The sequence below is a fragment of the Berghia stephanieae genome, chromosome 4, assembly GCF_034508935.2.
Source record: "Berghia stephanieae isolate SIO BIC M18660-M18661 chromosome 4, UCSD_Bste_1.3, whole genome shotgun sequence".
In the NCBI taxonomy this organism is placed as follows: domain Eukaryota; kingdom Metazoa; phylum Mollusca; class Gastropoda; order Nudibranchia; family Aeolidiidae; genus Berghia; species Berghia stephanieae.
In genome coordinates this window covers 56,305,260-56,331,580 of record NC_088363.1, presented here as the reverse complement: position 1 = coordinate 56,331,580, position 26,321 = coordinate 56,305,260, and the positions used below count along the sequence as shown (strand labels likewise).

General features: G+C 36.0%; 1 protein-coding gene across 4 annotated transcripts in view; it reads right to left on the bottom strand.

The window, feature by feature from the left end:
• Positions 1–2,312: 2,312 nt before the first annotated feature.
• The window catches only part of LOC144970871 (sodium- and chloride-dependent neutral and basic amino acid transporter B(0+)-like), a 73,495-nt gene continuing 49,486 nt past the window's right edge, over positions 2,313–26,321 (bottom strand). For all 4 annotated transcript variants that reach the window (XM_078910989.1, XM_078910988.1, XM_078910990.1 and 1 more), the window contains 14 exons: positions 26,131–26,321; positions 25,325–25,456; positions 24,474–24,601; positions 23,653–23,819; positions 21,529–21,667; positions 18,980–19,114; positions 18,427–18,530; positions 16,333–16,457; positions 15,081–15,193; positions 12,499–12,627; positions 10,358–10,457; positions 8,451–8,557; positions 7,660–7,833; positions 2,313–4,069 (listed from right to left, as the gene is read on the bottom strand). The exon at positions 26,131–26,321 is cut by the window's right edge and continues 2 nt beyond it. In XM_078910989.1, the coding sequence (XP_078767115.1) occupies positions 3,941–4,069; positions 7,660–7,833; positions 8,451–8,557; positions 10,358–10,457; positions 12,499–12,627; positions 15,081–15,193; positions 16,333–16,457; positions 18,427–18,530; positions 18,980–19,114; positions 21,529–21,667; positions 23,653–23,819; positions 24,474–24,601; positions 25,325–25,456; positions 26,131–26,321 (1,873 nt within the window). In that variant the 3' untranslated portion in view covers positions 2,313–3,940. The remainder of the gene's footprint in view (positions 4,070–7,659; positions 7,834–8,450; positions 8,558–10,357; positions 10,458–12,498; positions 12,628–15,080; positions 15,194–16,332; positions 16,458–18,426; positions 18,531–18,979; positions 19,115–21,528; positions 21,668–23,652; positions 23,820–24,473; positions 24,602–25,324; positions 25,457–26,130) is intronic.

Sequence of the window (26,321 nt, the reverse complement as noted above, 5' to 3'; positions counted from 1 at the left end):
GATTGGCATTTAAAGACACTGAAAATATTATCAGAGAAGATGAAAACTAACAGCGATCATTAGTATTTAAGCTGTCATAAACCAATGCATCGTTTTCCCCTCAACACTGAAGAGAGAAAATGCCCTCCTTTAGTGAGAAATACCAAGAAACTATTCGTTGAAATCATGATAAGAAAGCGAGATGAAGTTTAGCCTAATCGTGCATACGACACCTGTAGGTCATTTTCACGTCTAAGGAAAGAGCTGAACAGGTTTAGTTGTCAGTAACTGCAACACACTTATGTCACAGACGCTTGAGAAGGAGGAATAGAAAGAAGTTGACGCCACTGGGCTCATTGTTTTTAGACTGCCACTTGGGTGACTAGTTCTCATTTTAGTTCCTCTAAAAGATATGTAAATGTTGCTGCTCGAAGCTCGAAGAAATAAATAATAATGTGAAATTGAATGTAAGCTTCAATTTAATTACAAAAACAGATCGTTTTGTTTTGTTGTAAGTAAAAAGTTCTAGAATTACAATTAACGCACCCAAGAAAAGGCAAGACAAAGGGGAATTGGTTCAAATAGGAAACAGATGTAGATTCCAAGAGCACACTATCAAAGTACTTAAGTTTGAGATCACCTAAAAGTCTCATCCAGACACAAGCACAGGTCCCCAATAAGAGGAATACACTCAAATGTTTACAAATCATATAATATAATATGTAAACAAGACATAATACAATGCATAACAGAGAGATGATTTACAAGGAAAAAAATATCATCTCCCATAACTATAACTATACATTCGACTGTTTCACTCCCAGCCAAGGAACTCTGGCCAGGGACAGGACAAAACCAAGTAATCTCATTCCAAGACAACGACAGGAGACAATTGGAAAACGGGTATGGGGGGAGGGGGGGGGGAGACACAGCATGTACCTCCCGGTCCACTATGGGAGGTCAGGGTAAAAAACAGATCAAATGAACGTTTCGGGTTTCCCCTTTATCAACAAGACAGGATGAATGACACGCCACAGATGAATGAGATGATGTGGTAGTGGCGTAGTTCAGATGGAATCAAAGATATATATATATATATAATTTTGTGTTGGCACGATTAATACGACAGGCGCAACAGATGAACGTATGCATCAATAGAAAGGGAGATACATAGATAGATACATATTTCAAACCTGTTTGAATATTTTTAATATTCTAAAAATCATAGGTTTCATGGGAAAAGAAATTCTAGTTACTTAATCTAGCTTTATCAATGACCAATCCTTTCTTTGGAGGACTGAGTAGCACTTCATTATTTACACACTATGTGATTTGACACCATAATTACGAGTATATTGTTGTCACTTGCAACAGCATTTTAATTGAATTTGAAATGCCTCTTTTACTCTTCTGATGGAGTCTACAATTTGAGGTCTATGAATTATTAATAGATATTGTCAGGTTTGCTAACATAGTTACAAGTAAATCGCAATAACAGACGTACTACTTGGTCCAACATGAACGTGCCTGGGACAAACAAACAAACACACACACACACGCACACACACACACACACACACACACATATATATATATATATCAATCATTATGAAAATTATAAATATGTATACATATTATATATATATATATATATATATATATGTGTGTGTGTGTGTGTGTATACATCACACACACAAACAGACACACACACACATATATATATATATATACATACATACATAATACATACATACATACATACATACATACATACATACATACATACATACATACATACATAAATAAATATATACGCGCGCGCGCACGAGAGAGAGAGAGAGAGAGAGAGAGAGAGAGAGAGAGAGAGAGAGAGAGAGAGAGAGAGAGGAGTAGAGAGATAGAGAGATAGAGATAGAGAGAGAGAGAGAGAGAGAGAGAGAGAGAGAGAGAGAGAGAGAGAGAGAGAGAGAGAGAGAGCATGAGATCCTCGACAAAAAAAGGAAACTCCTAATACTGCACGGACACTTGGGGAGTTGGTAGGGCAGGGCAAGATTTCATTTTAATATATCTCTTGGATAGAAAAAAACATAAACAAAACAATACAAAAACAAGACAAATTTATGTCAAGTAAAAAATTGGATGTTGATTTTGGTGTGATCTACTCACAAAATGGTGAGGGCTTAAATCGAGACTAAAAAGGTTTGTTGCTAATCTTCATGATTAGGTACTTTAGCAGTCTGAAATAGTACACATTTTTAGGAGCCGCATATAAGCAATACGGGTATTCCTGATCAAAAATGATTGGAGATAAATTAAAGCGGACAACTCAAAAGTAGATATAAAATATTACGTAAACTTTATTTCATTCAATATTTTCATTGCGATTTTACAATTTGACATTGGATATACGTGGGCAATACAACGGGAATATAAAAAATATCAAATACTGAATATAATATCAAAAAAATGCTTGTGTTATTAAAACATGGCCCTTTATATCAAGCTACTTTTAAAACAGTTTGTAGTTTTTAAAATAAAACATTAGATCGAATATCACGTAATTAAACAATTAAATGGAAGAATAAAGTACTGTCTTCGAGGTCCTTTTGTGATTTAACATAAAATAGATATTTTGTTTATAGTAAACGGAATAGAGAAATATAAAATTATAAAAGTTAACAATATAAACCAGAATAAATGCATGTACTAAATGAATGCGTTATATAAAAATGTATACCGTCTTTTTAGCGGGGCGTTTGTCAGGAACAATCTGTCGATTGAAGTATTGTGTTCAGTTATTATATATTCTTAATATACAAGAAAGAGTATGTGAAGAGTTTACAAATACCAAGATCGTCAATATATTGTTTAAATCAAACAATGGAATTTTTAATTTTGTCCAAATACATTCCATTGTTATCTTTCGATTTGATTATCAATTTGGACATTTTTGAACGCAATAAATCGAATAAACCAACTTCAGTCTTGGAAAAAGGTAGACTTTTAGAAATAAGATTTCTCCCTTACCTAAATTTACAACATGAGACAGGGTTTATTGCACTATAATGAGGTGAAATATTACAAGAAAGTGAAATTTTCTCTCAATTTATTTGTTTTATGTATAATAATTATTCAGATTTAAAATTGACACATGCTTTTCATCTTCAACTGCTCTATTTCTATCCCGTGTGTATTGAATAAAAGCTAAAATCAATCAGACAATTTAACATTACATTCATTCACCTTTTACATACCATGTCCGATAAAGATGTTTATTTATGAGGAAAAAACATCATTTCACCCCTATCTCCGATCTAAGACATGGAATATAAAATTCAAAAGGTAGATTGTAAAATTAGAATTCATATATAGAGTATTTAAATGGGTTAAATAATTCAAGAGAGGAAGGGCTGTAGCAATGTTACATGCTAAAATGATTAACCCTCCCCAGATCAAAGAAACGTTACCTTACTTAAAATGCCATTTGAAATATAAAATGAAAAAGATGGATTGTAAAAGTAGAATTCAGATATAGAGTATTTAAATGGGTTAAATAATTCAAGAGAGGAAGGGCTGTAGCTATGTTACATGCTAAAATGATTAACCCTCCCCAGATCAAAGAAACGCTACCTTACTTAAAATGCCATTTGAAATATAAAATGAAAAAGATGGATTGTAAAAGTAGAATTCAGATATAGAGTATTTAAATGGGTTAAATAATTCAAGAGAGGAAGGGCTGTAGCAATGTTACATGCTAAAATGATTAACCCTCCCCAGATCAAAGAAACGCTACCTTACTTAAAATGCCATTTAGATAATAAAATCTGATTTTCAAAAACACGCGAAAAAATGAATAAACATAAATAAAAATAAGCTTAAGAAGAACACATATATTGCAGTAGTGAATAAATCTTGATGCAAAATATAATTTGGTGATGAGCGTGTTAATATCAAGCGGTAGTTAATATTTATTTAAGGCTGGGTTATCGACCCCTTGTTTGGTCATGGGGTATCCATTTTCGGGTACAAGGTATGCCTGACCATCATTGGGTATCCAGTCCTTCGTGGGCTTGAAGATGTAGTTGAGTCGCTGAAAAAAAATATATAATCACATTTTAAGACTTGACTAATTAATTTTATAAAAGTTTCTATTATTATCAAACTTCAATGCACTGAGGGATGAGATTTAGAATTCAAGAGGCAAGTTTTATTCTATCGTTCCTCGAGCATCAAACTTCCCAAGATATTATTTTAAATTAGATTGTCAAGAGGCAAGTTTTATTCTATCGTTTCTCAAGCATCAAACTTCCCAAGATATTTTAAATTAGATTGCTATAAAATCATACGAAGTTGAACAAAACAAGATTTTGTTCTTTGTGGGATCCATACCATAAAAACCAAAATGAACGCAATAAGATATGTTACTCATTCCGTTTGTTCAAAACTGGAAAAAAAAGATGCTACTTGACTTGACTTAGATGCCTTTCGCGTCTCGACCGAAAGATCGGGTCGCCTTGGCTGTTTCCAGTATTTCCTGTGTGAGGTGTCTCCAATATTGCCGGTCCTCTGCTAGGATTCTCAGATTTTCAAGGTCCCTGCCGTTATGAGACTAATGCTTTGTCCAAGTGTTGTGAGGTTTTTGTTTAGGATCACAGGGAGTGTTGTGATCGGTCTTCCTCTGAAAAGGTTCCCGTGTTTTTGGAAGTATCCCGACATGGCTTGGTTAGCTGGTATGTTTTTGTCCCTGCGTAGTATGTGACCGAAAAGTTGCCATCGTTGTTGTAAAATGTCAAGGGAGATTGGTCTTTCTTTTGTGATCTTATAGAGTGATTCATTTGAGATCTTTTTTGGGTATTTGATGTCCAGTACCCTTCTTAGCTGTGTGCGACGGAAGGCATCCAGATGTTCTTCGGATTTTGTCAACGCCCCAAGTGCCGCAGTTATACAGAAGTACCGGTTTTACAAGAGCATGGTACAGTTTCAGTGTGGTTTTTCTCTATTTTGTCACCTCTAATCCATACATTGGTGAGTTTACTGAGTGCGGCGTTTGATAGCTGTTTTCTTCTTTGTACATCCTCGGTGTCTCCAATTAGTGAGCCGACTTTCTTTGTTCTTTTCCATTCCTCTTTGTTCCTCGATATTGTTGTAAATTCGGTTTTATTGGCATTGACTTGGAGGTTATATTTCATGAGGGTATTTTGTATGATGTCTATATTTGCTGGTGTTGATCCAATAAAATCGACATCATCTGCATAGGCGATTTCTCTAGGGATTGCATTCTCAATATGAGTCGTTGGTTTTGGAATGACTTTTCGAACTTCTTTCAGAGCGTGTTTTAAGTATATTGTGAACAGAATCGGGCTAACATGAAAAGATGCTAACATGAATAAATTAGGATAATACCATATCATGAAATACATTGGTCCTTCAGAGCCATAAGGCTCATGGAGCCAGAGTTTATGTCGGTATCATAGTATTAAGCAGAAAATAGCAATGCTTGCTATTCCTAGGATAGGACTCTAATTTTGAAGTACTTTCCGCTAGAATTAGCGCACCCAACCGCCCATGGGGAGCTATTAAAGATATACAATAGACTTTTGCTACCAGGAAAATATCACTTTAGTAGCGGGCAGCGTGGCTCAGTGGTACGGTCTTTGCTTCCTACCCGAAAGGTACCGAGTTCAATCACCCGCCGTTGCGTTATGTGGCCTTGTGTCACCTCGCCCTAGCTCACTTTGTGGCGCTGCTCTGCGGCTGACGCCTGGGTTATTCCAGTCTTCCCTTGGAATAGACCCTAAAGACAAATTCCCCCTTGAGGATGAGTAAAGGGAATTTTATTTTTATTTTATTTTTATTTTCTCTCTTACAATTTGAGCATAGACAATACAATAGCACTCCGATTTGAGTTAGTCGGTAAGTCGGATAAGAAAGATTCTGACATACATTTTAATGAATAGTTCTGAGGTTGTTTTGTTTTAGTCAACAAGTAAATACATTAATAAATGATAGACTAAACAAATAAATAGATAAATAGATAAATAAAAATTATATTTGTGAAGCACTCCGAGCCCAATAAAAATAGGCTGTATGAATGTGCATATTTACGTGACCCAAAATGGTCAAAACGTTATCGTGTTGGAATGACTGATGGCTGAAATTGAATTTAAAGATTATTTTAAAAATAGAAGAAAATAAGTTGAGCTTTGATTTTGCACAATATCCACAAAACGTGCTCAAAGAGCTTTAGAAACGGTCCTTGGCCAACAGCAACACATAACATAAAGAACGAGACATGACGTCTGTTAGGCGATAATACCATTTCTCAGACAGAGACAACGCTGTTAACGGCCAGTACTCATTTTACACCTGAGTACGATGAGAGCATGTGAATAAAGAGTCGTTTCCGAGGACTCAGCTATGCGCCGAGCGAGGCTCGAGCCCAGGACCTTCCGATCCAAAAGCGAGGGTCATGCCACAAGACCACATATTCGCACATTATAAATGCATTTCTTCACAGAGGAGAGTAATATATATATATATATATATATATTATATATATATATATTATATATAATATATGTATATGTGTGTGTGTGTGTGTGTATGCATATATATATATATAGCGTGTGTGTATGCATATATATATATATATATATATATATATATATATATATATATATATATATATATATATAAATTTTCCCGTTTCTGTTTTTGACTTGTATCTTCATCTTAACCATCCTGACCAAGGTGCACATATTTTGCATCTCTGACAATCGGACACGAGTAAGGGTTTGGTTTAACATTGTTGTAATAGACAATATTATACGTCGGGTTGAGAGCATTTCCATTACTTAAACCTGCAAATAAGTACCCGTCGATTATGACCTATGTTCACATATATATCTGCTGTGTCTAAGCAATATCATGTCAGGAGGAATTAGACATGGGAATTGAATTTATAGTCCCAAATAGGAAGCTTGGGACTCATTTCTATTCGTAACGATGGAAAAAATAACGATAAGTATGGAGATATCAGCTTCAATATTTAAACGAAGACAGATACTGTGGACGTTTCGGGTTTTTCCCCTATATAAAAAAAAACCCACGATGAATGAAACACTAAGGAGAATTAGAGAATGAGAATTATAGAGGAGAGCTGAGTTTTGTTTCTTTAACTTTTATTAAGATACATTCATTTTCTGATTCTTGTTTATTTTTACTTTTATCCCGACCTACGTCCAATTTGAGCACAGTCAACACCAATCAGGTTTGACTTAGTCGATAAATATGTTAAGAAAGTCTAGAAAATACAATTTCATTTAACCATTATGTGCGGCTCTGTGGTCCAGTGATATGACACTCGCTTTCGGATCGGAAGGTCCTGGGTTCGAGCCTCGCTCGGCGCATAGTTGAGTCCTTGGAAAAGGCTCTTTACTCACATTCTCTCACCGTACTCAGGTGTAAAATGAGTACCTGGCCATTAACAGCGTTGTCTCTGTTCGAAAAATTGTAATATCGTCTAACTGGCGTCATGCCCCGTCCATCATGTTAAATGTTGCTGTTGGCCAGGGTTTAATAGATATGTTGCGCAATATAAAAGCTCTTTTGTTTTGTCAATAATCGTTTTGAGACTATAGGTCACAAAATTTGTTACGATTTTTCATCCATTTTTTTTACCTCGCCTTCTGGTTGCGCCAGAGATTTGATTACCCTCCTGAAGAAAAAGATGGGGACTGGGCAGAGTGCGACGGTCAGAAGAATCCATCCGATGATTTGAGCATGTTCAGGATAGTCTTCATCGTTATCATACTGCGGACTTTTATACTTGGCCATTCGGTAGATGGTCAACGACTGAGGAGGAAACATAAGGAATATAAACATACAATTTTAAAAGTATGATTCTTTATTATGAATTAAAGAACACGCTCCCTCCTCCTTCTCCTCCTCCTCCTGGTTTCTCTTGTGATAAATCAACGAGTAAGGACTGAAACAGGTAGCAAACGCATTCAGCCACTATTATGAGGACAGAACTCTCAGAAGGAGTTACTTTTCGGTCCTTCATTGGAAAAAACTCTCAACTCAAAGTATCTTATGAGATAATTTTGACCCCTCACTTCCACCGGGTTCGAGACTTTGCTGAAGAAAATAAAACAAGAAACTTAGAAACTTATCCCATGCTGCCCACTTTGCGGCGCTGCACTGTGGCTGACGCCTCTGTTTTCTCGGTCATTTTTCGAGAAAACACTCACAAAAAATTCCTCTTAAGTATGAATCAAGTGAATGTTTTAAATGTATCCATTAAATCATATTATCTTTGTTTGTTTTTAGATATTTCACGGCACTTGCAACACACATAAATCATTTATTAAGGGCCAGTAAAAGGAAATGATAGAATAAGTTAAAAGAGATATTAGGAGTACACGATAGAAGTAATGTACTGAGTCGAAAACATGGTATAAAATACTTACAGCAATAAGCAAGGGTGACGTGATGGTCCAGCAGAAGACCCAGTAAGGCCATCCGTGGGGTCTGGAGCCTAACATATATTCTATATCCTTCATAAAACGCCTAACACCTGGGAGAAGAGAAGAAATGTGTAAGTTGATACTTTGTGGTAATAAAATGGTATTACTGGAAAAGAGCAAATATCCACGAGTTTTTGGACCAGAATTTCAAGTCAAAACATGTAATATAATAAATAGACAGTCACCTAAATCTGCTTTTAACTTAAGGAGAGCCAACCAGACGCAGAAAATATTTCAGAGATGGGAGATATTATTTTACGAAACTAAGTGGGATTGGCACCTAATTATTGATTTTAAAACAAAGAGAAATGCAACGAGATGAGAGGTACCAGAAGACAATAGAATATAAACATTTACTGCGATTGCTCGGTTGTGATAGAGACGATCCTTGAATTTCGCCATACACATTATCTCTCAATAAATCGAGTCTCGACAAACGCAAAGTTGAGACCTTGGAAAAGGCTCTTTACTCACATTCTCTCACCGTACTTAGATATAAAATTATGAGTACCTGATCGTTGACAGTGTTGTCTCTATCCGACAAAAATTGTATTATCGCCTAACAGGCGTCATGTCTCGTCCAACATGTTTAGTTTTGCTGACTACGGAATGATTCCAAGTCTCACTCTATCAAATGAAATGTAGTTCTCCAGTTTGCGAAGGTTGGAGCATGCCTTTTCCCAGCCTCCCCTTGTTATATCATTTATTGCCTCGTCGGTGAGGGTAAATTTGGTATTCCTCCTCTCAATCTTTCCCTCTGCTTAGGCCCAATGACCTCGATTGGATTACGCTCACAGTGATATGGGATTTCATTGGATAAAGTGATACTCGGAATCATTCCGTAGTCGTTCCATTTCTCCTTTACTTCATCTTCATCAGAACGTGATGGTTGATGAGTCCAGTATTTCTTGGTTCTTTTTGTTATTGTAGTTGTTGTTACTGTTGAACTCATGTACATATTGGTGGAAACACTGTATCATAAATTGATGAATTTCTACTTTTGACCAGTCTACATTAAATTTATGTATTCCTCTTTGACATAAACACAAGCTATTTCTTAAAATTTTACAATCAAGATAATATTGGATGCGAGTAATGTTCCTTTTCATTTGTATTAATCAGTAATATCTAGTGATAGTTATAAAATGTAGATGTCTGATAGTTGAAAATTGCCATTCGTTGCTTCATATTCAAATACTGTATGTATATCACTAAAGTTTTAATTAACCAAACATTCCATTTTAACGAATTCATAATTTTGATAATGCAAATCTTCTATGAGTCCCGATCCTTACTTGTTCTCGATTTTAATATAGATGTAATACGCGAAATCCTTTCCTTTTGTTTTAAGACAAATTGATTCATCGGTTCATACACATTTTTGCAGCCGAGCATTGGGGGAAAGCTGAGAAAAATAAGAAAAATGCGCGCCCGACACTTATTTTAAAAAAAAATCTGACTATAATATTTGCAGTAAAGTGTTTTAGCCATATGAAAAAAGATGTTTAGTAATAGGATTCAATAGTCTGATGTCACGTCCGCCCAGCAACGAGCAGCTTGGTTCTAAACAAAGAAAATCGGCATTTTTTATTCTTCATGCTGGCTAGAACTTTTTCACATGTCATGTGATCAGAATGTATAAAAGTCAAAACACGATCAGATTAATGTTTTTCTCCTCTGGATACACTTTTATCTTCGTCGGAAAAGTATTTATTTCACAAGGGCATCCGCCATTGTTCCGATAGTTTAGAACCAGTTACTAAGTTACGAGTCATTACGAGGGAAGTGACGTCACGACTGTTGAAGCCGATTATCATGTGTGGATAGCGGATTTAAATAAGATTACTTACCGTAAACCCACATAACAGAGATGACCTCAAAGCATGACAAGAATAGGACAGAGAAGTCAGCGCCATAATGGTCCATGATTGTCACGACGTAATCGCCACCCTGTAGAAAATCATCAGAAAAAGATGTGCGATTTTTTATTGACTCTAATCATCTTATTGTGCTATTTTTCAGATATATGTGAACCATCGTCTCAAAACGGTTATAATATGTGGAGATGAATTAAATGATAATAATTAAATTTATTGTCAAAATAATGAGGACTAGGGTAAAGCTTTGATACTTTATTGAGGAGAATAGATAATATTTCTTAAACTGGCTTAAACCAATATATCAAATTTCTTGTAATATTAACTTAAAAATCCCTTTTTGGCATCTAGTTTAACACGACAAAATATTGTTTTGGGACGACGAGTCACATATATTAAAGATTTCGATAGATCTAAAGTATGTTGGTGAAAATTTGATGATCAGGGACAAGTGCAAGGGAATTTATTTTAAAGTATCGAATGAAAGAAGAGCCAAAGAAAACGAAAAATATAAGACAAAAGAATATAAATAAGCCTCACTTAACTAGGCATCGAAACCCAAATTTTGTGGTTGCCAGATAGTTGTGCTATCATTACACCAGAGAGAAACCGATCTAGTGGACAATTTGGTGCTTTTATCGTCATAACAATATTTTAAGAAATTGAGCTTTTATAGGGCAACACCCACTAAACGTGTTCAACGCGCTTTACAGTGTGTCTCTGGCCAACAGCAACACTTAACATTTAGGACCGGACATGATGCCTGTTAGGCGATATAACAATTTTAACGTCCGGGTACTCATTTTACACTCGAACACGATGAGAGAATGTGAGTAAAGAGCCTTTTCCAAGGACTCAACTATGCGCCGAGCGAGGATCGAACCCAGGACCTTCCGATCCGCAAGCGATTGTCATACTACTAGACCACATAGCCGCTCAATATGTATGTTGCATATGATGTATGTAATTCAATATTATCCGGACATGTTCTTTTTTTCTTTCTTTCTTTCTTTTTTATTTTTTATTTTTTAATTTTACAATGTGAAATCTAAGGTCAAACCCAGTAGATGGAAGTTGATTTATTTTTTTGGGGCGGGATGGTTTTATATTTGCTTTGTTTGGCATAGGTTTTCCATTATTTTAATCTTAAAGTACGTCAGTATCTTTGCCAGACGAGCATCAAAACTATTTTTTCTAATTATTTATGACATACGAGAAGGTTGAATGTCTGTTTCAGCAACTAAGTATTTTAAAAATTAGCTTATAAACTGGAACCGCCGCAAATCCGTCTGCAATGAAACAGTGAGCGAATGAAGCCTTGGCATCTTTGGCGGTACAAAAAAGAAAATATCATTTTTAAAAATATATCACGGCACTATCCACGTCCCATCCCCCAGGTAAAAAAAAAAGACAAAACGTTTAGGTACTGAAAGATTATTTTTTTGGAGGATTTTTTGTAGATCAGTTCAGTGTGTAAATAAAAAGAAATATGACCAAAAGTCATACAATTTCGAATCTAGATATCTACCAAGCGCTCAAGAAAAAAAGCCTAGGACAACCAGAACGGGAGTCGATCCAAGAAAAAAAATGTATCTCATTGAAAGATACCGACACAAGACGTCAATTACATATTATACTGTAGAGATGATCGACGACATAAAAAGCCCATCTCCGAATAAAAGAAATTCCATTTAAATTGTCCTCTTAACAGATGACACCATACGATGATCAGATGAAACCATTAACAGTTCTTCTTCCAGAACAAAACAAAGTACCATACGTGACCCGTCGCCCCAATCTGGTATTTTGGCTCTTAGAGTAACATTATTTCTAATTCTCATTTAAAGGCAGGTTAAGCTCAAATTTCGGGTCACAATATATTCATTTTTCAGCACCTTAGCCAGTCCGAACGTAGTACCAATTTAGGACGATGGGTCACATATCAATAAATATATATATATATATATATATATATATATATATTATATATATAATATATATATAAGGGGATAGAAAGAAAGGCAAGTGACTTCCATCCTCGGTCCACAAGGGAAACCAAAAGCCCCCTAACCAGTATTACTAAATAAAATAAGACTTAATTAAACTTTACTTACTGGGGTGGTGCAGGGCAGAGCCAGGAAATAGCAGATGATGCCCAAACCAATACTAAGTTGACTCTTGTATTTTCTCAATTTGGGGAATTCGTCTTGGATACCCGTCAAAATGGTTTCCATAAACCCAAACTGGAAATCAATACAAAAAAGTAATTTTACAATTTACTTATTAATGGTTTATTGCAATGCTCTAGGCGCTTTGAAATATCCAAATATCCTCTTAGACAATTTATATATGTAAGCAGCACGTTGTCTTCCTAGGTGTTATAATTTCATTTGACCAAATACAGCTCTGTTCATTATGATCTTCATTCCATGAACTTGAGTAAAGTGTGTTAAAATATTGAGCAGTGGCAATGGGAATAGCATTTGAGTGTCAATGTAGATATTCCAAGTCACAGAAAATTATAAATATGTTTGGATAAAGAGTCCTTGATAGCTTAGATTTTTTTTTAAATGGGCTTTTATGTTGCGCAATATTCACTAAATTGAGTTAAAACCGTTTTACAAAGGGTTTTAAGCCAAAAGCAACATTTGTGTATATCGAGACATAACTGTCTATAAGGCACCATTACTATTATTGTTGACAGAAACAACACTGTTTTGTTTTTGTTTTTAAGGGTTTTACGGCGCTTGCAACACATTAAGGTCATATCAGCGCCAGTAAAAAGGAAGAAAATGGGATAGTAAAAAATTCTAGAGTTACAATTAAAGCACAAAAGAAAAGGTAAGACAAAGGGGAATTGGTTCAAATAGGGAACAGATGTAGATTCCAAGAGCACACCGTCAAAGTACTTAGTTTGAGATCACCTAAAAGTCTCATCCAGACACAAGAACAGGTCCCCTCTAAGAGGAATACGCTCAAATGTTTACCAATCATACAATATAATATGTAACCTAAACATAATACAATGCATGACAGAGAGATGATTTACAAGGAAAAAAATATCATCTCCCAAAACTATAACTATACATTTGACTGTTTCCCTTCCAGCCAAGGAACTCCGGCAAGGATCAGGACAAAACCAAGTAATCTCATTCCAAGACAATGACAGGAAACAATTGGGAAACGGGTATGGGGGGATAGAAGACACAGCATGTACCTCCCTGCTAAACAACACTGTTACCGGCCAGGTACTCAGTCAACATCTGAGTACAGTGAGGAAAATGAATAAAGGGATTTCTCCACCAAGGACTCAACCTTGCGCCGCCCACAACAAAACTCGAACAAGGAACCTACAGACCAGAGGGTGAGTGTCATACAAGACCACAAAGCCACATCCGTTCTAACTTGTCATTTACAATAAATTATATTTTTCTTCTTTCGATCTTTTTTATTCGGAATAAATAGAATTGGGAAAATTATATTAATACGTTTAAATCCACGTTTTTTGAAGTGATAGGTATCGTCGAAATTAGAGGCCAGGCGGAGGTGCCCTACCAGTCTGATCCTGTGTTCGACTCCCCATCGCCGCAAAAGTTTTAATGGGAGCTATCTATATTCATGTTTTCGTCCAACCGAGTCACCGATCACATGTTTTGTTGCTGTACAATAAATGGAAACTCGCTGCTTTGTTTAAGAAATTTGTAAACATACCCACGGGTCATGCTGAGCAAAATGACCAATTGTGACGTTGAATATTTCTCAAACTGGGAACACTGTTCACTATGTGGGTCATTTTGAGCACATTTTGCAATGTGACCAATGACTTCGAGCACATGGAAAGATAATATAGATCGTCCCCATTCTCTATTGTCTTCTGGCACTTCTCTACACCTTAACAATCACTGTGTTCTATTGATAGGTGATTAATATAGAAGGAACGAAGATGGTGTCACTCAGCTCTTTGTTGTTATTACTTTTAGACGATTTGTTAATAATTAGTTTTCACTAGATTATATCAATCAGACAATTAAGGTTAAAGGTTTTATGTGTTGGTATGTTTAATTTGGCTGGAGGATGATTGAGCATTTTACCTAAACGCATTACATCAATAAGAGTAACCTCTGTAGTGTACTATTCTGTTTTCAAAAACTTACTATACTCACTACTGGAGAATAATACTATGTTGATAAGTAGCGAATGCAAATAAGCATTGATGTGTATCCAGTTCAATAAAAATGGACCATGTATAGTTTTGATATCACCCTGTAACTACTCAATACATTACTCTACTTTACCAGCGATGTTTAACATTCATTAGACTTAACTGTTTTCGCCACGAGATGTAACTGTGTTGTTACTGAGCTCTTGGTGAAAACGGTTAGATGTTAGTTCATACCAGAAACTTGCCCTTTGAAATAAATTCAATTTCACACGCAAGGATTAACTCATGGCATGGGTCACTCTTTTTAGTGACCAGAGCCACATACTTTGAGAATAAGCATTGCACAGCAATGGCAGTGGACTCAAAACGACTCATCATTTTAAACTAGATTTGTTTATAGCCATCATCATCATCATCATCATCATCATCATCATCATCATCATCATCATCATCATCATCATCATCATCATCATCATCATCATCATCATCCCATTCATCGTTGTCACCACCATCACAACCGTTGTTGTTACGTACCTCTGAATCAAGTCCAAGTGTGAACAACATAAAGAAGAATAGAATAGACCAAAGCTGTGATGGCGGTAGGTTGGACAAGGCCTCGGGGTATACAACGAAAGCAAGGCCATAACCTGGAAATGCACAAGGTTGTAAAAACTTATCTGATGTTAACATACTTCCAATGATGCGTGAAGAGGATAGATCGAGCAAAATAAAAGATGAAGTCGGTTTTGCTTAGCACCAGTCTGAGAACGTTGAATCTATCCTTGTCTCAAAATGTGGCTTCGGCCATTTCGTTCGCTATTCTTCTATTCTAGAAAATAAATTTAAAAATAAAATAAAATTTCCTTTATTAATCCCATAGGGGAAATTTGTCTCTATAATCTATTCCAAGGGGAGGCTGGAATAACCCAGGCGTCAGACCAATGCAGCGCCGCAAATTGAGCTAGGGCGAGGTGACACAGCGCAGCGGCGGATGATCCAACTCGGTTCCTTTTGGGTACGAAGCAAAGACCATACCGCTGAGCCACGCTGCCTCCAAAGAGATTTGATAGTCGGTATGGAATGTTAACTTCACATCTTGCAACCACTATGCTACTGTTTGACATAATTGAACTTTCACTCACCAAATTCATTTAAAATTTGAACATTAGCTTCTCTTTGTTCAATAACGCATTTATTTAAAATATTACCAGCAAAGCTCTAAGCCGACACGTGAAAAGTCGATTACCGGATTTATGTGCAATTCGGAAATAATGTTGTTCTTTGTGTGCGTTTTTATCTGTTCTTTTTACAAGTTATAGTTTTATCAACAGTTTTTGTGATATTCCGGAAAAATATGCTTTTTTTTCAGAAAGGACGACGTAAATAGGGGGCAATAACTCTTTGAAATGCAGTATGAATGTAAAATTGTTTGTGCATGTGATATATATAAATCCTGTTTACATTTTTTGGTTATTTGCAATTATCAAATTTTTGATATTATGGGAGTTATAAATTTGATAATGGAATTGACTGTAATTTCACCTTGTTTGACCTCTGTGTGATCCCCGATAGGTCAGATTCAAGTTCCAATCGGACAAAAATGTTATTTTGTGTCTGCTTATCTGGCTTATGAAGAAAGTTAAAGTTTTACACGAATCCGAAACGCGAAGGGCCCACTAAATTCAACGATTACGTATTTACTATGAAATGATAGGGTTTTCCAATGAGAGGGGTGGAATAATATCATTTAAAATATCTATATGAAATTGAAATCGTCTATGCTTACCTCCTTTAGCTACTTTCTCTACGGTGGTCCCAATTGTCTTGGCCATTCCTCCGAATGTGGTAAAGACGACAAAGCCGGCCATAACACTCGTGACCAAATCCATGATACTGATAAACAGGGAATCACTGTTAAAAGGCAAAGACGTTTTATAGTTATTAATCCTTGTAAAACAATCTTGGATATAAAAACAGCGGCAATAACCAACTGTAAAAATACGTTTAAATCATGCTTTTTATCGTATGGTATCAAAGCTAATAATAATATAATTAATATCATAATATATATATATATATATATATATATATATATATATATATATATATATATATATATATATAGTTATCTAGCGCCCATTAATCCATTCACAAAAGTGATGTTTGGCGCTTAAATAGGTTTTAAAAGCCTTTAAATTATGCTCTGTGAAACTTTCATGCATAGAGAATATTTATATTGTTTTATATTGTTTTAAATCTAGTCCATCCCTCCTATATCACTTTTTTAAAAACAAAAATTGGGATCCATCGTCTTAATACGGTATTAAGTCGAGATGAATCGGGGCATGAAAAGTGAATTTACAGTCTGGAAAAAATGTATTTAAAAATTTGGTCAGAAAACTCGTCCTCATCTTGGCAAAAACTCTCAAACTGGGACTTACGGAAGACTTTGCGAAGTACCAGGTTTGAGAGTTTTTGCTTAGATGAGGGTCATTTAAATCGATCGGCCAAATTTTAAAATAAATGTTGTTGTTTTTCTGGAGTAAGGCGGTTAGTTAACTGCTTAATGTGATATGAAATAATATGAACTTTGGGCATGGGTAATGTATGAAATTTAGGTTTCATATTTTTGGCTATAAATTTGATTTCCAGCACCGAGTTCATCTTGACATAATACATTTTTGAAACAGAGGGTCACAGTCAAGATAAAATATTATGTGTATTTTCTTTCCAAAGAATTCCAATTTTAATTACAAAATCTGTACCATCCTCAATGTTTGATATTGTACAATCATTACTTATTTCAATGTGTGTGTGTGTGTGTGTGTGTGTGTGTGTGTGTGCGCGTGCGAGTGAGTGTGTGGGGGTGTTTTTTTTTTGTTTTTGTTTTTTAATGGTTCTATGGCGCTTGCGACACATTTAGGTCATATCAGTAAAAAGGAAGGAAATGGGATAGTAAAAAAAAATCTAGAATTACAATTAAAGCGCCCAAGAAAAATTAAAGCAAAGGGGAATTGGTACAAACAGGAAACAAATATAAATTCTAAGAGCTGTTAGTTTGAGTTCACCAAAAAGTCTCATCCAGACACAAGCACATGATCCCACTAAGAGAAACACACTCAAATACTTACATTATTCATTCAAAACAACAACTATAACAATACATAACAGAGAGATGATTTGCAACGGAAAAAAACTATCTCCCAAAACTATAACTATACATTTGACTGTTTCCCTCCCAGCCAAGGACCCTGTCCAGGAAAAGGACAAGACCAAGTCATCTCATTCCAAGACAACGACAGAAATCAAGTTGGAAAACAGATGTAGGGGTATACAAGACACAATAAGTGACCTTCTGTCCACTAAAGATAGTATTCGCTTGGCTAAGAAGCTCACAACATTGCCATCCGGAAGTCTAACGGACTAACGCACAAAACTCTGTGTAACCAGTCTGGTTAAGGCAGTTGAGATTTACTCATAAACGCGGATGGCAAAAAACAATAACAAGGACCCGAGTGACGTCAACTTCATTCCATCTATAGGAAGTCAAGAACCCCACCCAAGGCTCCAATTTGGATTCAATAGTCCGCCCAGCAACGGCGAGCAACGTGGTTCTAAACAAAGAAAATTGGTACTTTTTATTCTTCATGCTGGCTAGAACTTTTCATATGTCATGCGATCAGAAAAGTCAAAACATGATCAACTTTATGTTTTTCTCCTCTGAATACACTTATATGCTCGTCGGAGAAATATTTCATGAGGGCGTCCGCCATTGTTCCGATAGTTTAGAGCCAGTTACTAAGTTACTATGCGTCATTACGAGGGAAGTGACGTCATGACTGTTAAAGCCCATTTCGAAACATCATATTATATTACTCACTAATAGACTTGATTCTTGAATTTGTTGTAACTTCCAAACATGATGATACCTCCGAAAGACACACCGAGCGAGAAAAACATCTGGCCGGCAGCAGCAACCCAGACCTGTGAGGAAAAATTAAATCAAGTCTATATATTATTATATAATATATATATATATATATATATATATATATATATATATATATATATATATATATATAATATATATATATATATATATATATATATATTATAATATATATATATATATATACTATAGCAACAAAATTTGAGTAATTGTAATTTTTCAACAGACGTCAGATTGTGTTTTATGTAATTAATGTTCTATGTTCTAGTTTTCCCTTTAACTGAAAGTAAATTAATATGGAGGATTGTAGTAGTCCCAACGTAGTTTTCTATATTTACCAATCACTGCCATTGTTTATATTATGATGACTGTCTGAGAGGCGTGGTTATCTATGTGTCTATATTTCCTTTTTTATTTTTTTTTTCTCAAATCCTGTCCCAGTGCCAGCTTTAAAAAAAAAATCGTTAATTTTTAACTAACTTACATCAATGTCCTTCAGCTTTTCCCATTTAGGTACAATGAAAAATTCCACACCGTCGATGGCCCCGTCTAGGAGGGATCCTCGGATCAAAAGGATGATCAGAATGACGTAGGGGAATGTAGCAGTAAAATACACGACCTGGGGGATAAAATAAAAAAAATAAAATGGAAGTTTGAAACTAATTTCACCGACAAATTTTGTGACCAAACATCTCAAAAGGGGTGATTTAGATGCTGAAAACTATAGTCATAATAAAGAAGGTTGGATTAAGTTTATATTTTTAAAATTTAGATCACCACATCAAAATCTGACATGTCTGGTCATATTAATCTGAAAATCACTTTTTGGCATGAGGGCACCCCGAAAAATAGCGACTCGGGGCTGTGGATTAAATTTGGTAGAAGATCAGATCAAAACATACAAAGCTGAACTTAAATACTTTGGCGATATGTCTCTTCTGAAATTCGGACCAACGATTTGGAATGATCGCCCTCAATCTGTGAGATTTTCGACCTTAATAGACATTTTCAAATAAAAAATCCTGAAAACATATCTTTTCAGAAAATATTTATACTTAATTGAATTTTAAATATACTGTATGTGACTTTTGTATTGATAATGTTTTTGATTCCCGTTTTATGCTCTTAATGTTTTGATATTGGTTGCTTGGACTTGTAAAACAATGTCCCTTTTTTGAGGTTTTGACGAATGGCGCAATAGAAATATGCTTATCATTATTATTATTATTATTATTATTATTATTATTATTATTATTATTATTATTATTATTATTATTATCATTAGTATTATTATTATTATTATTATTATTATTATTATTATTTTATTTTTATTATTATTATTATTATTATTATTATTATTATTATTATTATTATTATTATTATTATTATTATTATTACAACATTTTGTTTAAATGACATATGTTTGCCTGTTAATGCTGTAAAGATGTCTGATCGGTGAGTTGACTCGAACCAATCAGATATCAAGGAGTGTCTTTTGATAGAGAAAACTATTGATAGTATAGATAGTATGCAGATGACGTCACTCAGGCCTTTGTTATTGTTTTTGCCATCCGCGTTTGTGAGTTGTTCTCATTAAACTGTATTAACCAGACTATAAAAGTTCATGGTTACAGAGTTTGTGTGTTGGTCCGTTATATACTTCCGGATGGCAATGTTGTGAACTCCTTGGCCAAGCGCATTCTATCTATATTAACAAAAATGGAGCCCAACTGCGACTGGGAATGGCCTTTAAGAAATGGAATTTGGCTGAAAAAATACTTGAGTAATGTTAAGTGTACTAAGTATTGCGATGCATACTTTTCTCATTGAGTTGTTTATCCAGTAATTGTGAATTGTCTCGGGTGCCAAAAAGCGATTCTCCAGTAAAAATGTGAAGTTTTACTTTTTGTCAATTGAAGAAACAACGTCAATTGTCTTCAATAAAACATAAAATCGACGAAATTAAAAAAAAAAATGCAGAGAAATATTTTTGGGACTGATTAGATCCCTGGGATAATTGAAAAGCGCCTTGCTAAGTCTTTTACTTGTCGAAGCTATACTTTTCGTAAACCTTTTTCAACTTAACATTCTTTCCCGAAGATTAATAGAGTAATCCACATGCAAGCAAATAACCGGTAGATCTCGAGTTCCGTCAAGATTGTACTTTGCGATTCACTGACGTCCAACCCAAATGTTAGCATGCATTTACTATTGCCGTTACAAAGGCAGATATAAATCCGTGTGCTGTATGATTCTAAAGGGCCACTCTTAGTTGCATGATTAGGGATACAACAATATTTAAGCCGAAAAAAAAGTATTTCGAAAATTTCGTGAATTTCTCTCCAAAAAGAGATCTCAAAATGGAAGGAGGCATTTATTTGACGGATAATGTTCTTTTAGATTTGATGCTTTGCTGATTTATTCTAATAGGGAAGAAAAATCGTGACGTCATGCCCTCTACTTTTCCGATTCCAAAATCCTTGGAAGTGTTTATGTGGCCAGTTCTTCGGAGACTAATAATGAATAGGTTACAATATGAATCATAAGGTGACATAACTACTTTAGTAGCAGGATGTATAGGCAGATTCAAAGGATTACGGGGTGTAAAAGAACGAGGATTTTTATTGTTGACCAGCATATATTATTAAAAAGATACCATCACTCTGAAATCAGCAGATCCTTTACACCTCCGGAATGAGATTGGAACCAGTTTTTTTTTTTTTACATCACACTTTTGTTCCCAATTAACTAGTGTTGAGGCTGCCATAAGAACCTCAGAGAGGGGCAGCGTGGCTCAGCTGTACGGTCTTTGCTTCGTACCCGAAAGGTACCGAGTTCGATCACCCGCCGCTGCGCTGTGTGGCTTTGAGCAAGACAGCTCGTCCTAGCTTAATTTGCGTCTCTGCATTGCGGCTGACTCCTGGGTTATTCTAGTCTTCCCTTGGAATAGACCCTAGAGACAAATTTCCCCTATGGGATGAATAAAGGGAATTGTATTTATTTTATCTATTTTATTTATCACAATGTCAATACCTTTCCAGAGCTCTTAATACCCTTGATGAGACAGAAGACGACCACAATCCAAGACAAGAGAAGACACAAGGCAAGTTTCCATAGAGGGTCTCCCATCTGATCTGGGTCTACACCGTCTGCTTTCTGGATGACCTCTTCGCTGTAAATACAAAAAAGAGGACCATGTGTTAGATTGGAGTTGAAAACGATCGAAGACTTTAAGTTGGGTCACAGATAATGTTCAACATTAATGTTTATGTGCGAGTGAGTGTATTTGTGTGTGTGTGTGTGTTTGAGTGTGTGTATGTGTATGTGTGTGTTATGTTTTGTTTGTTTTTAAGGGTTTTACAGCGCTTGCAACACATTTAGGTTATATCAGCGCTAGTAAAAAGGAAGAAAATGGGATGGTAAAAAGTTTTAGAATTACAATTAAAGCACCCAAGAGAAAAAAAAGACAAATGGGAACTGGGAACAAATAGGGATCAGATGTAGAATCTAAGAGCACACCATCAATGTACTTTGTTTAAGATCACATTTAAGACTCATCCGGACACAAGCACAAGATCCATAAAAGAGGAATACACTCAATTGCTTGCATTATACATTCAAAATAACAAATATAATAATACATCACAGAGAGATGATTTACAAGGGAAAAATATCATCTCCGAAAACAATAACTATGTATTTTACTGTTTCCCTCCCAGCCAGGAATCCGGCCAGGGCCAGGACAAAACCAAGTAATCTCATTCCAAAACAAAGACAGAAAGCATGTTGGAAAACAGATATAAGGGGATAGAAGACAGTATGTGCCTCCCTGCCCGCTATGGGAGGTCAGGAACTCCACCCAGTGTGTGTGTCTTTGTGTGTATGTTTTTGTGTGTGAGAGAGAGAGGAAGAGAGAAAGAGAGAGAGAAAGGGGAAAGGGGAGAGAGAGAGAGAGAGAGGGGGGGGGGGAGAATCTGTCTTTTTGTGAATGTGTGTGGCATATATTTTCAGGATTGAAAGTAATATTAAACTCAAAAAGCTCATTAGATCCAATATTTTTTTAATGTAAAAATATAAGTGTTTTCAAGCCCATTTGGTTAATTAAATTCGGAATTCTTACTGTTTCCTTGCACGCAAGTTTTGTATAAGACCCTCGTTTATGGGAAACGACGTCCACCAGATCTATCTGAACCAGACACTTAATCATGACTGGATGGATGAATGGAAAGCTAAAAAGAGAAACCAACTCCACCCATATTTGAGATCGATCTGGTTGCTTACGTACCACTGATGCACCTTTCCAAAGTTATGACCAAACGCCTCCTACCAATGCAGTCGTACTCAGAAAAACAAAATCACGATTTTAAACATTTGACCAGTTTACTCGATCTTCGGGGGGACGGTTAGCTCAGTTGGTAGAGTAATCGCTTCACATGCAAAGGGACCAAGATCGATTCCGGGTGCAGTCGAGATTCTTTCTGACCCCCCTGTCCACCCAGCTATGTTTGGGTAACTGGGTCTGATAGATTTGGCGAAAAGTACTTTGAAATAGACTAGCGTCCTATCAAAGGGTAGCACGCAATTGCTATTGTCCGTTTCACGCTATAGAAACCGGGATAAACTCAGGCTCCATGGGCCTATAGTTCTAAAGGACTATTACTACTACTAACTACTACTACTACTACTACTACTACTACTTCTACTTCTACTACTTATACTCGATCTCCAAATATCGATTGATTAAAATCACCCCACCCCTCATTCATTTTTAAAAACTCTCAAACATGGGACTTAATGAAGTCGAGAGCTGTTTTTTGGACATAATGATAGTCATTGTAATCGGGGACGAGTTTTCTGGCCAAAGTTTTCAAAAACTTTTTTTTCAAAGTACGGAAGAATATTATATTGGAGTGATTGAAACTTCAGATTTACCATAGTACGCACATTATAACCCAGAGAAATTTGGGTTCCGTCTATCTAAGTGATGACAATTATAAATAATAGCTTCTAAAACTGCGATAACTACAAGTAGAATTCTACGATTCTTATTATATCAAATTTATATTCGCCTTTCAGCATCTTGCTCAGTACGACAGAATGCTGGTTTGAAACCGTGGGTCACACTTTAGAGATTTGAGGAGTATCTTTTATACTTACTAGAAGAATATTTCAGACGCTGTTTTTTTGGGGGGTGTACAAGCGAATCCAAGAATGCCATCGATGTCAGCCTTCCCCGTACAACTGCAATTGGTTGTTGAAGTTTTTTTGCATTCGTCGAGGACTTCTCCTCTATCTTCAACACAGTTGAATTTCTCCGTCCACTCCTGAATGGTTGGAAAAAAAAGAATGATCAGTGTCCTCATTACCATTATCATTGATACCAACATCAAATATTCATCATCTTCATGGCCATTGCATTCATCATCTTCATCATCTTCTTCATCATATTCGTCATCATCACCATCATCATCATCACCTGTCATTAGCAGATTCAATACAGAAAATAATATGAGTCACCCATTTTCGCACCTCGGTTGATAAATCTCTCATTTCCCACAATGTCTCCCTCTACCTAAATATTCATTCTTCTAGCTTTTACTAGTACACATATCATCATGATCATCATGATCATGATCATCATCATGATCATCATCATCATGATCATGATCATCATCATGATCATCATCATCATCATCATGATCATCATCATCATCATCATCATCATCACCATCACCATCATCATATCATGATGAGAGCCTCATCATTATTAACAACATCAACAATATCATCATCATCATCATCATCATCATCGTCATCGTCGTCATCATCACCATCATCATCATCATCATCATCATCATCATCATCATCATCATATGATCATGAGAGCATCATCATCATTAACAACATCAACAATATCATCATCTTCTTCATCATCATCGTCATTATCATCATTACCATATCATCATGGGATAATTTACCTTGGTGCACTCTGTCCAAGGCAGTGTTTCTTGCATGGAGGAGAAAAAATAGTAGAGGGTGTAGGCCATGATGATGTTGTAGTAAATGGCGACTATCAAAGAGATGATACACATTGACACGCCTATACCTGGAGATCAAAATGCAAGGCAACAGTCGTAAATGGTCAGGGGCTCATGGAGACTTCACTTCATGAACAAGCATGTGCATTTATAAAGTGTATTTTCCTTGGTGAAGGTGGTTCATAGTATATATAGTAATTAACAAATTTCTCTAGCAGATCATAATATGAACCCACGTTTCCATTTCAAACTGTACAATATCTGTCACTGCGTATAGCCAGGTACCGGTTCATTTCTGAGTCCAATGAGGTCATGTGTGATTTTGCAAGTCGAGACAACGCACCGACATCACATAAGTTAACACCAATAGGGTTCAACTGTCGTGACGTCACTTCCCTTGTAATGACGCATAGTAATAGGTAACTGGTTATAAACTACCGGAACAATGGCGGACGCCCTTATGAAATACTTCTCCGCGAGCATAAAAGTGTATCCAGAGGAGAAAAACATTATAAATCTGATCATGTTTTGACTTTTATACATTCTGATTACAGACATGCGAAAAAGTTCGAGCTAGCATGAAGAATAAAAAGTACCGATTGTCTTTGCTTAGAACTAAGCTGCTCGTTGCTGGGCGGATGTGACATCCAACTATTGAATCCTATTTCTGAAGTGGAAAGCCTAAAGGACATAAAGGACAAGTCACAAGTTGACCTAATATCACAATTTTCATTTTAAAAATTAAATTTCCTTTTTCAAGCTTTTCTGCCATGGATCAGAAAAGTTCGTACCTTTAGCTGCGGGGTTCATGTTCCAGACCTTGGTGGGTCCCTTGCCAGAGAACTGTCCCATAACCAACTCCATAAAGTACATGGGTTTACCAATCAACAACTGGAGAATAAGGTAGGCGATCAGGAAGGCGGCTGAGAACGGAATTCAATGAAATACATTCGAATAAAATACATCAAACCATTATGAGTTAAATATAAGCCAAATGATTTAGAGCAAAAAAGAAAGTGTGGCTAAAAAAGAGGAGGTCTTTGCTTCACAACCTGATGGTATAGGATGTGACTGACCGGGCCTCGAGGAAGGCAGATCGTTCTAGCTCACGTTCTAGCTGTTTTTATTTTTCGACTTCCCGGAGTATTTTTTAAAGACATAATGATCTTTTTCTCTCAAATGTTTGAAAGGGTTTACGTTTGTAAATAAGTAAATTGAAATTCAATGCATTGCACCTAAGTTACTTGTTTTCATTTTTCTCATAATCACCACCACTTCACCCATATGTAAAGTAACATCACTAAAATCACCACCAACCCCAGCTCAAACTCGACAACCACACCGCAGCCACCACCGTCAATACAAACTGCCATTAACATCGACCGTCATCATTAACATGTCATCTTTGCGTCGATAGCAGCAGCAGCTGCAGCAGCAACAACAGCAATTACATAAGCAGCAACATTGAAGTTATACTCTCTCCAATATAAACAAAGCGTAAACAATAATATCCAGCATTATCAATATCGATTGTCTCATTATCACTAAAACATATCACCATCTTAGCTACAATTCAAATTCAACTTTCTTCACTCACCACCGCCATTTTCATAGGCCAGGTACGGAAATCTCCAGACATTTCCCAGGCCGACAGAGAGACCAACACAAGACAAGATGAACTCCGCTTTGTTTCCCCACTGCCCTCTCTCCTCGTCTTCGTCTGAATTTCTTCTAGCAACCTCAACATCCCTGGATGGAGTGGCCACATCATGGTAAGCAGGGGGTTGG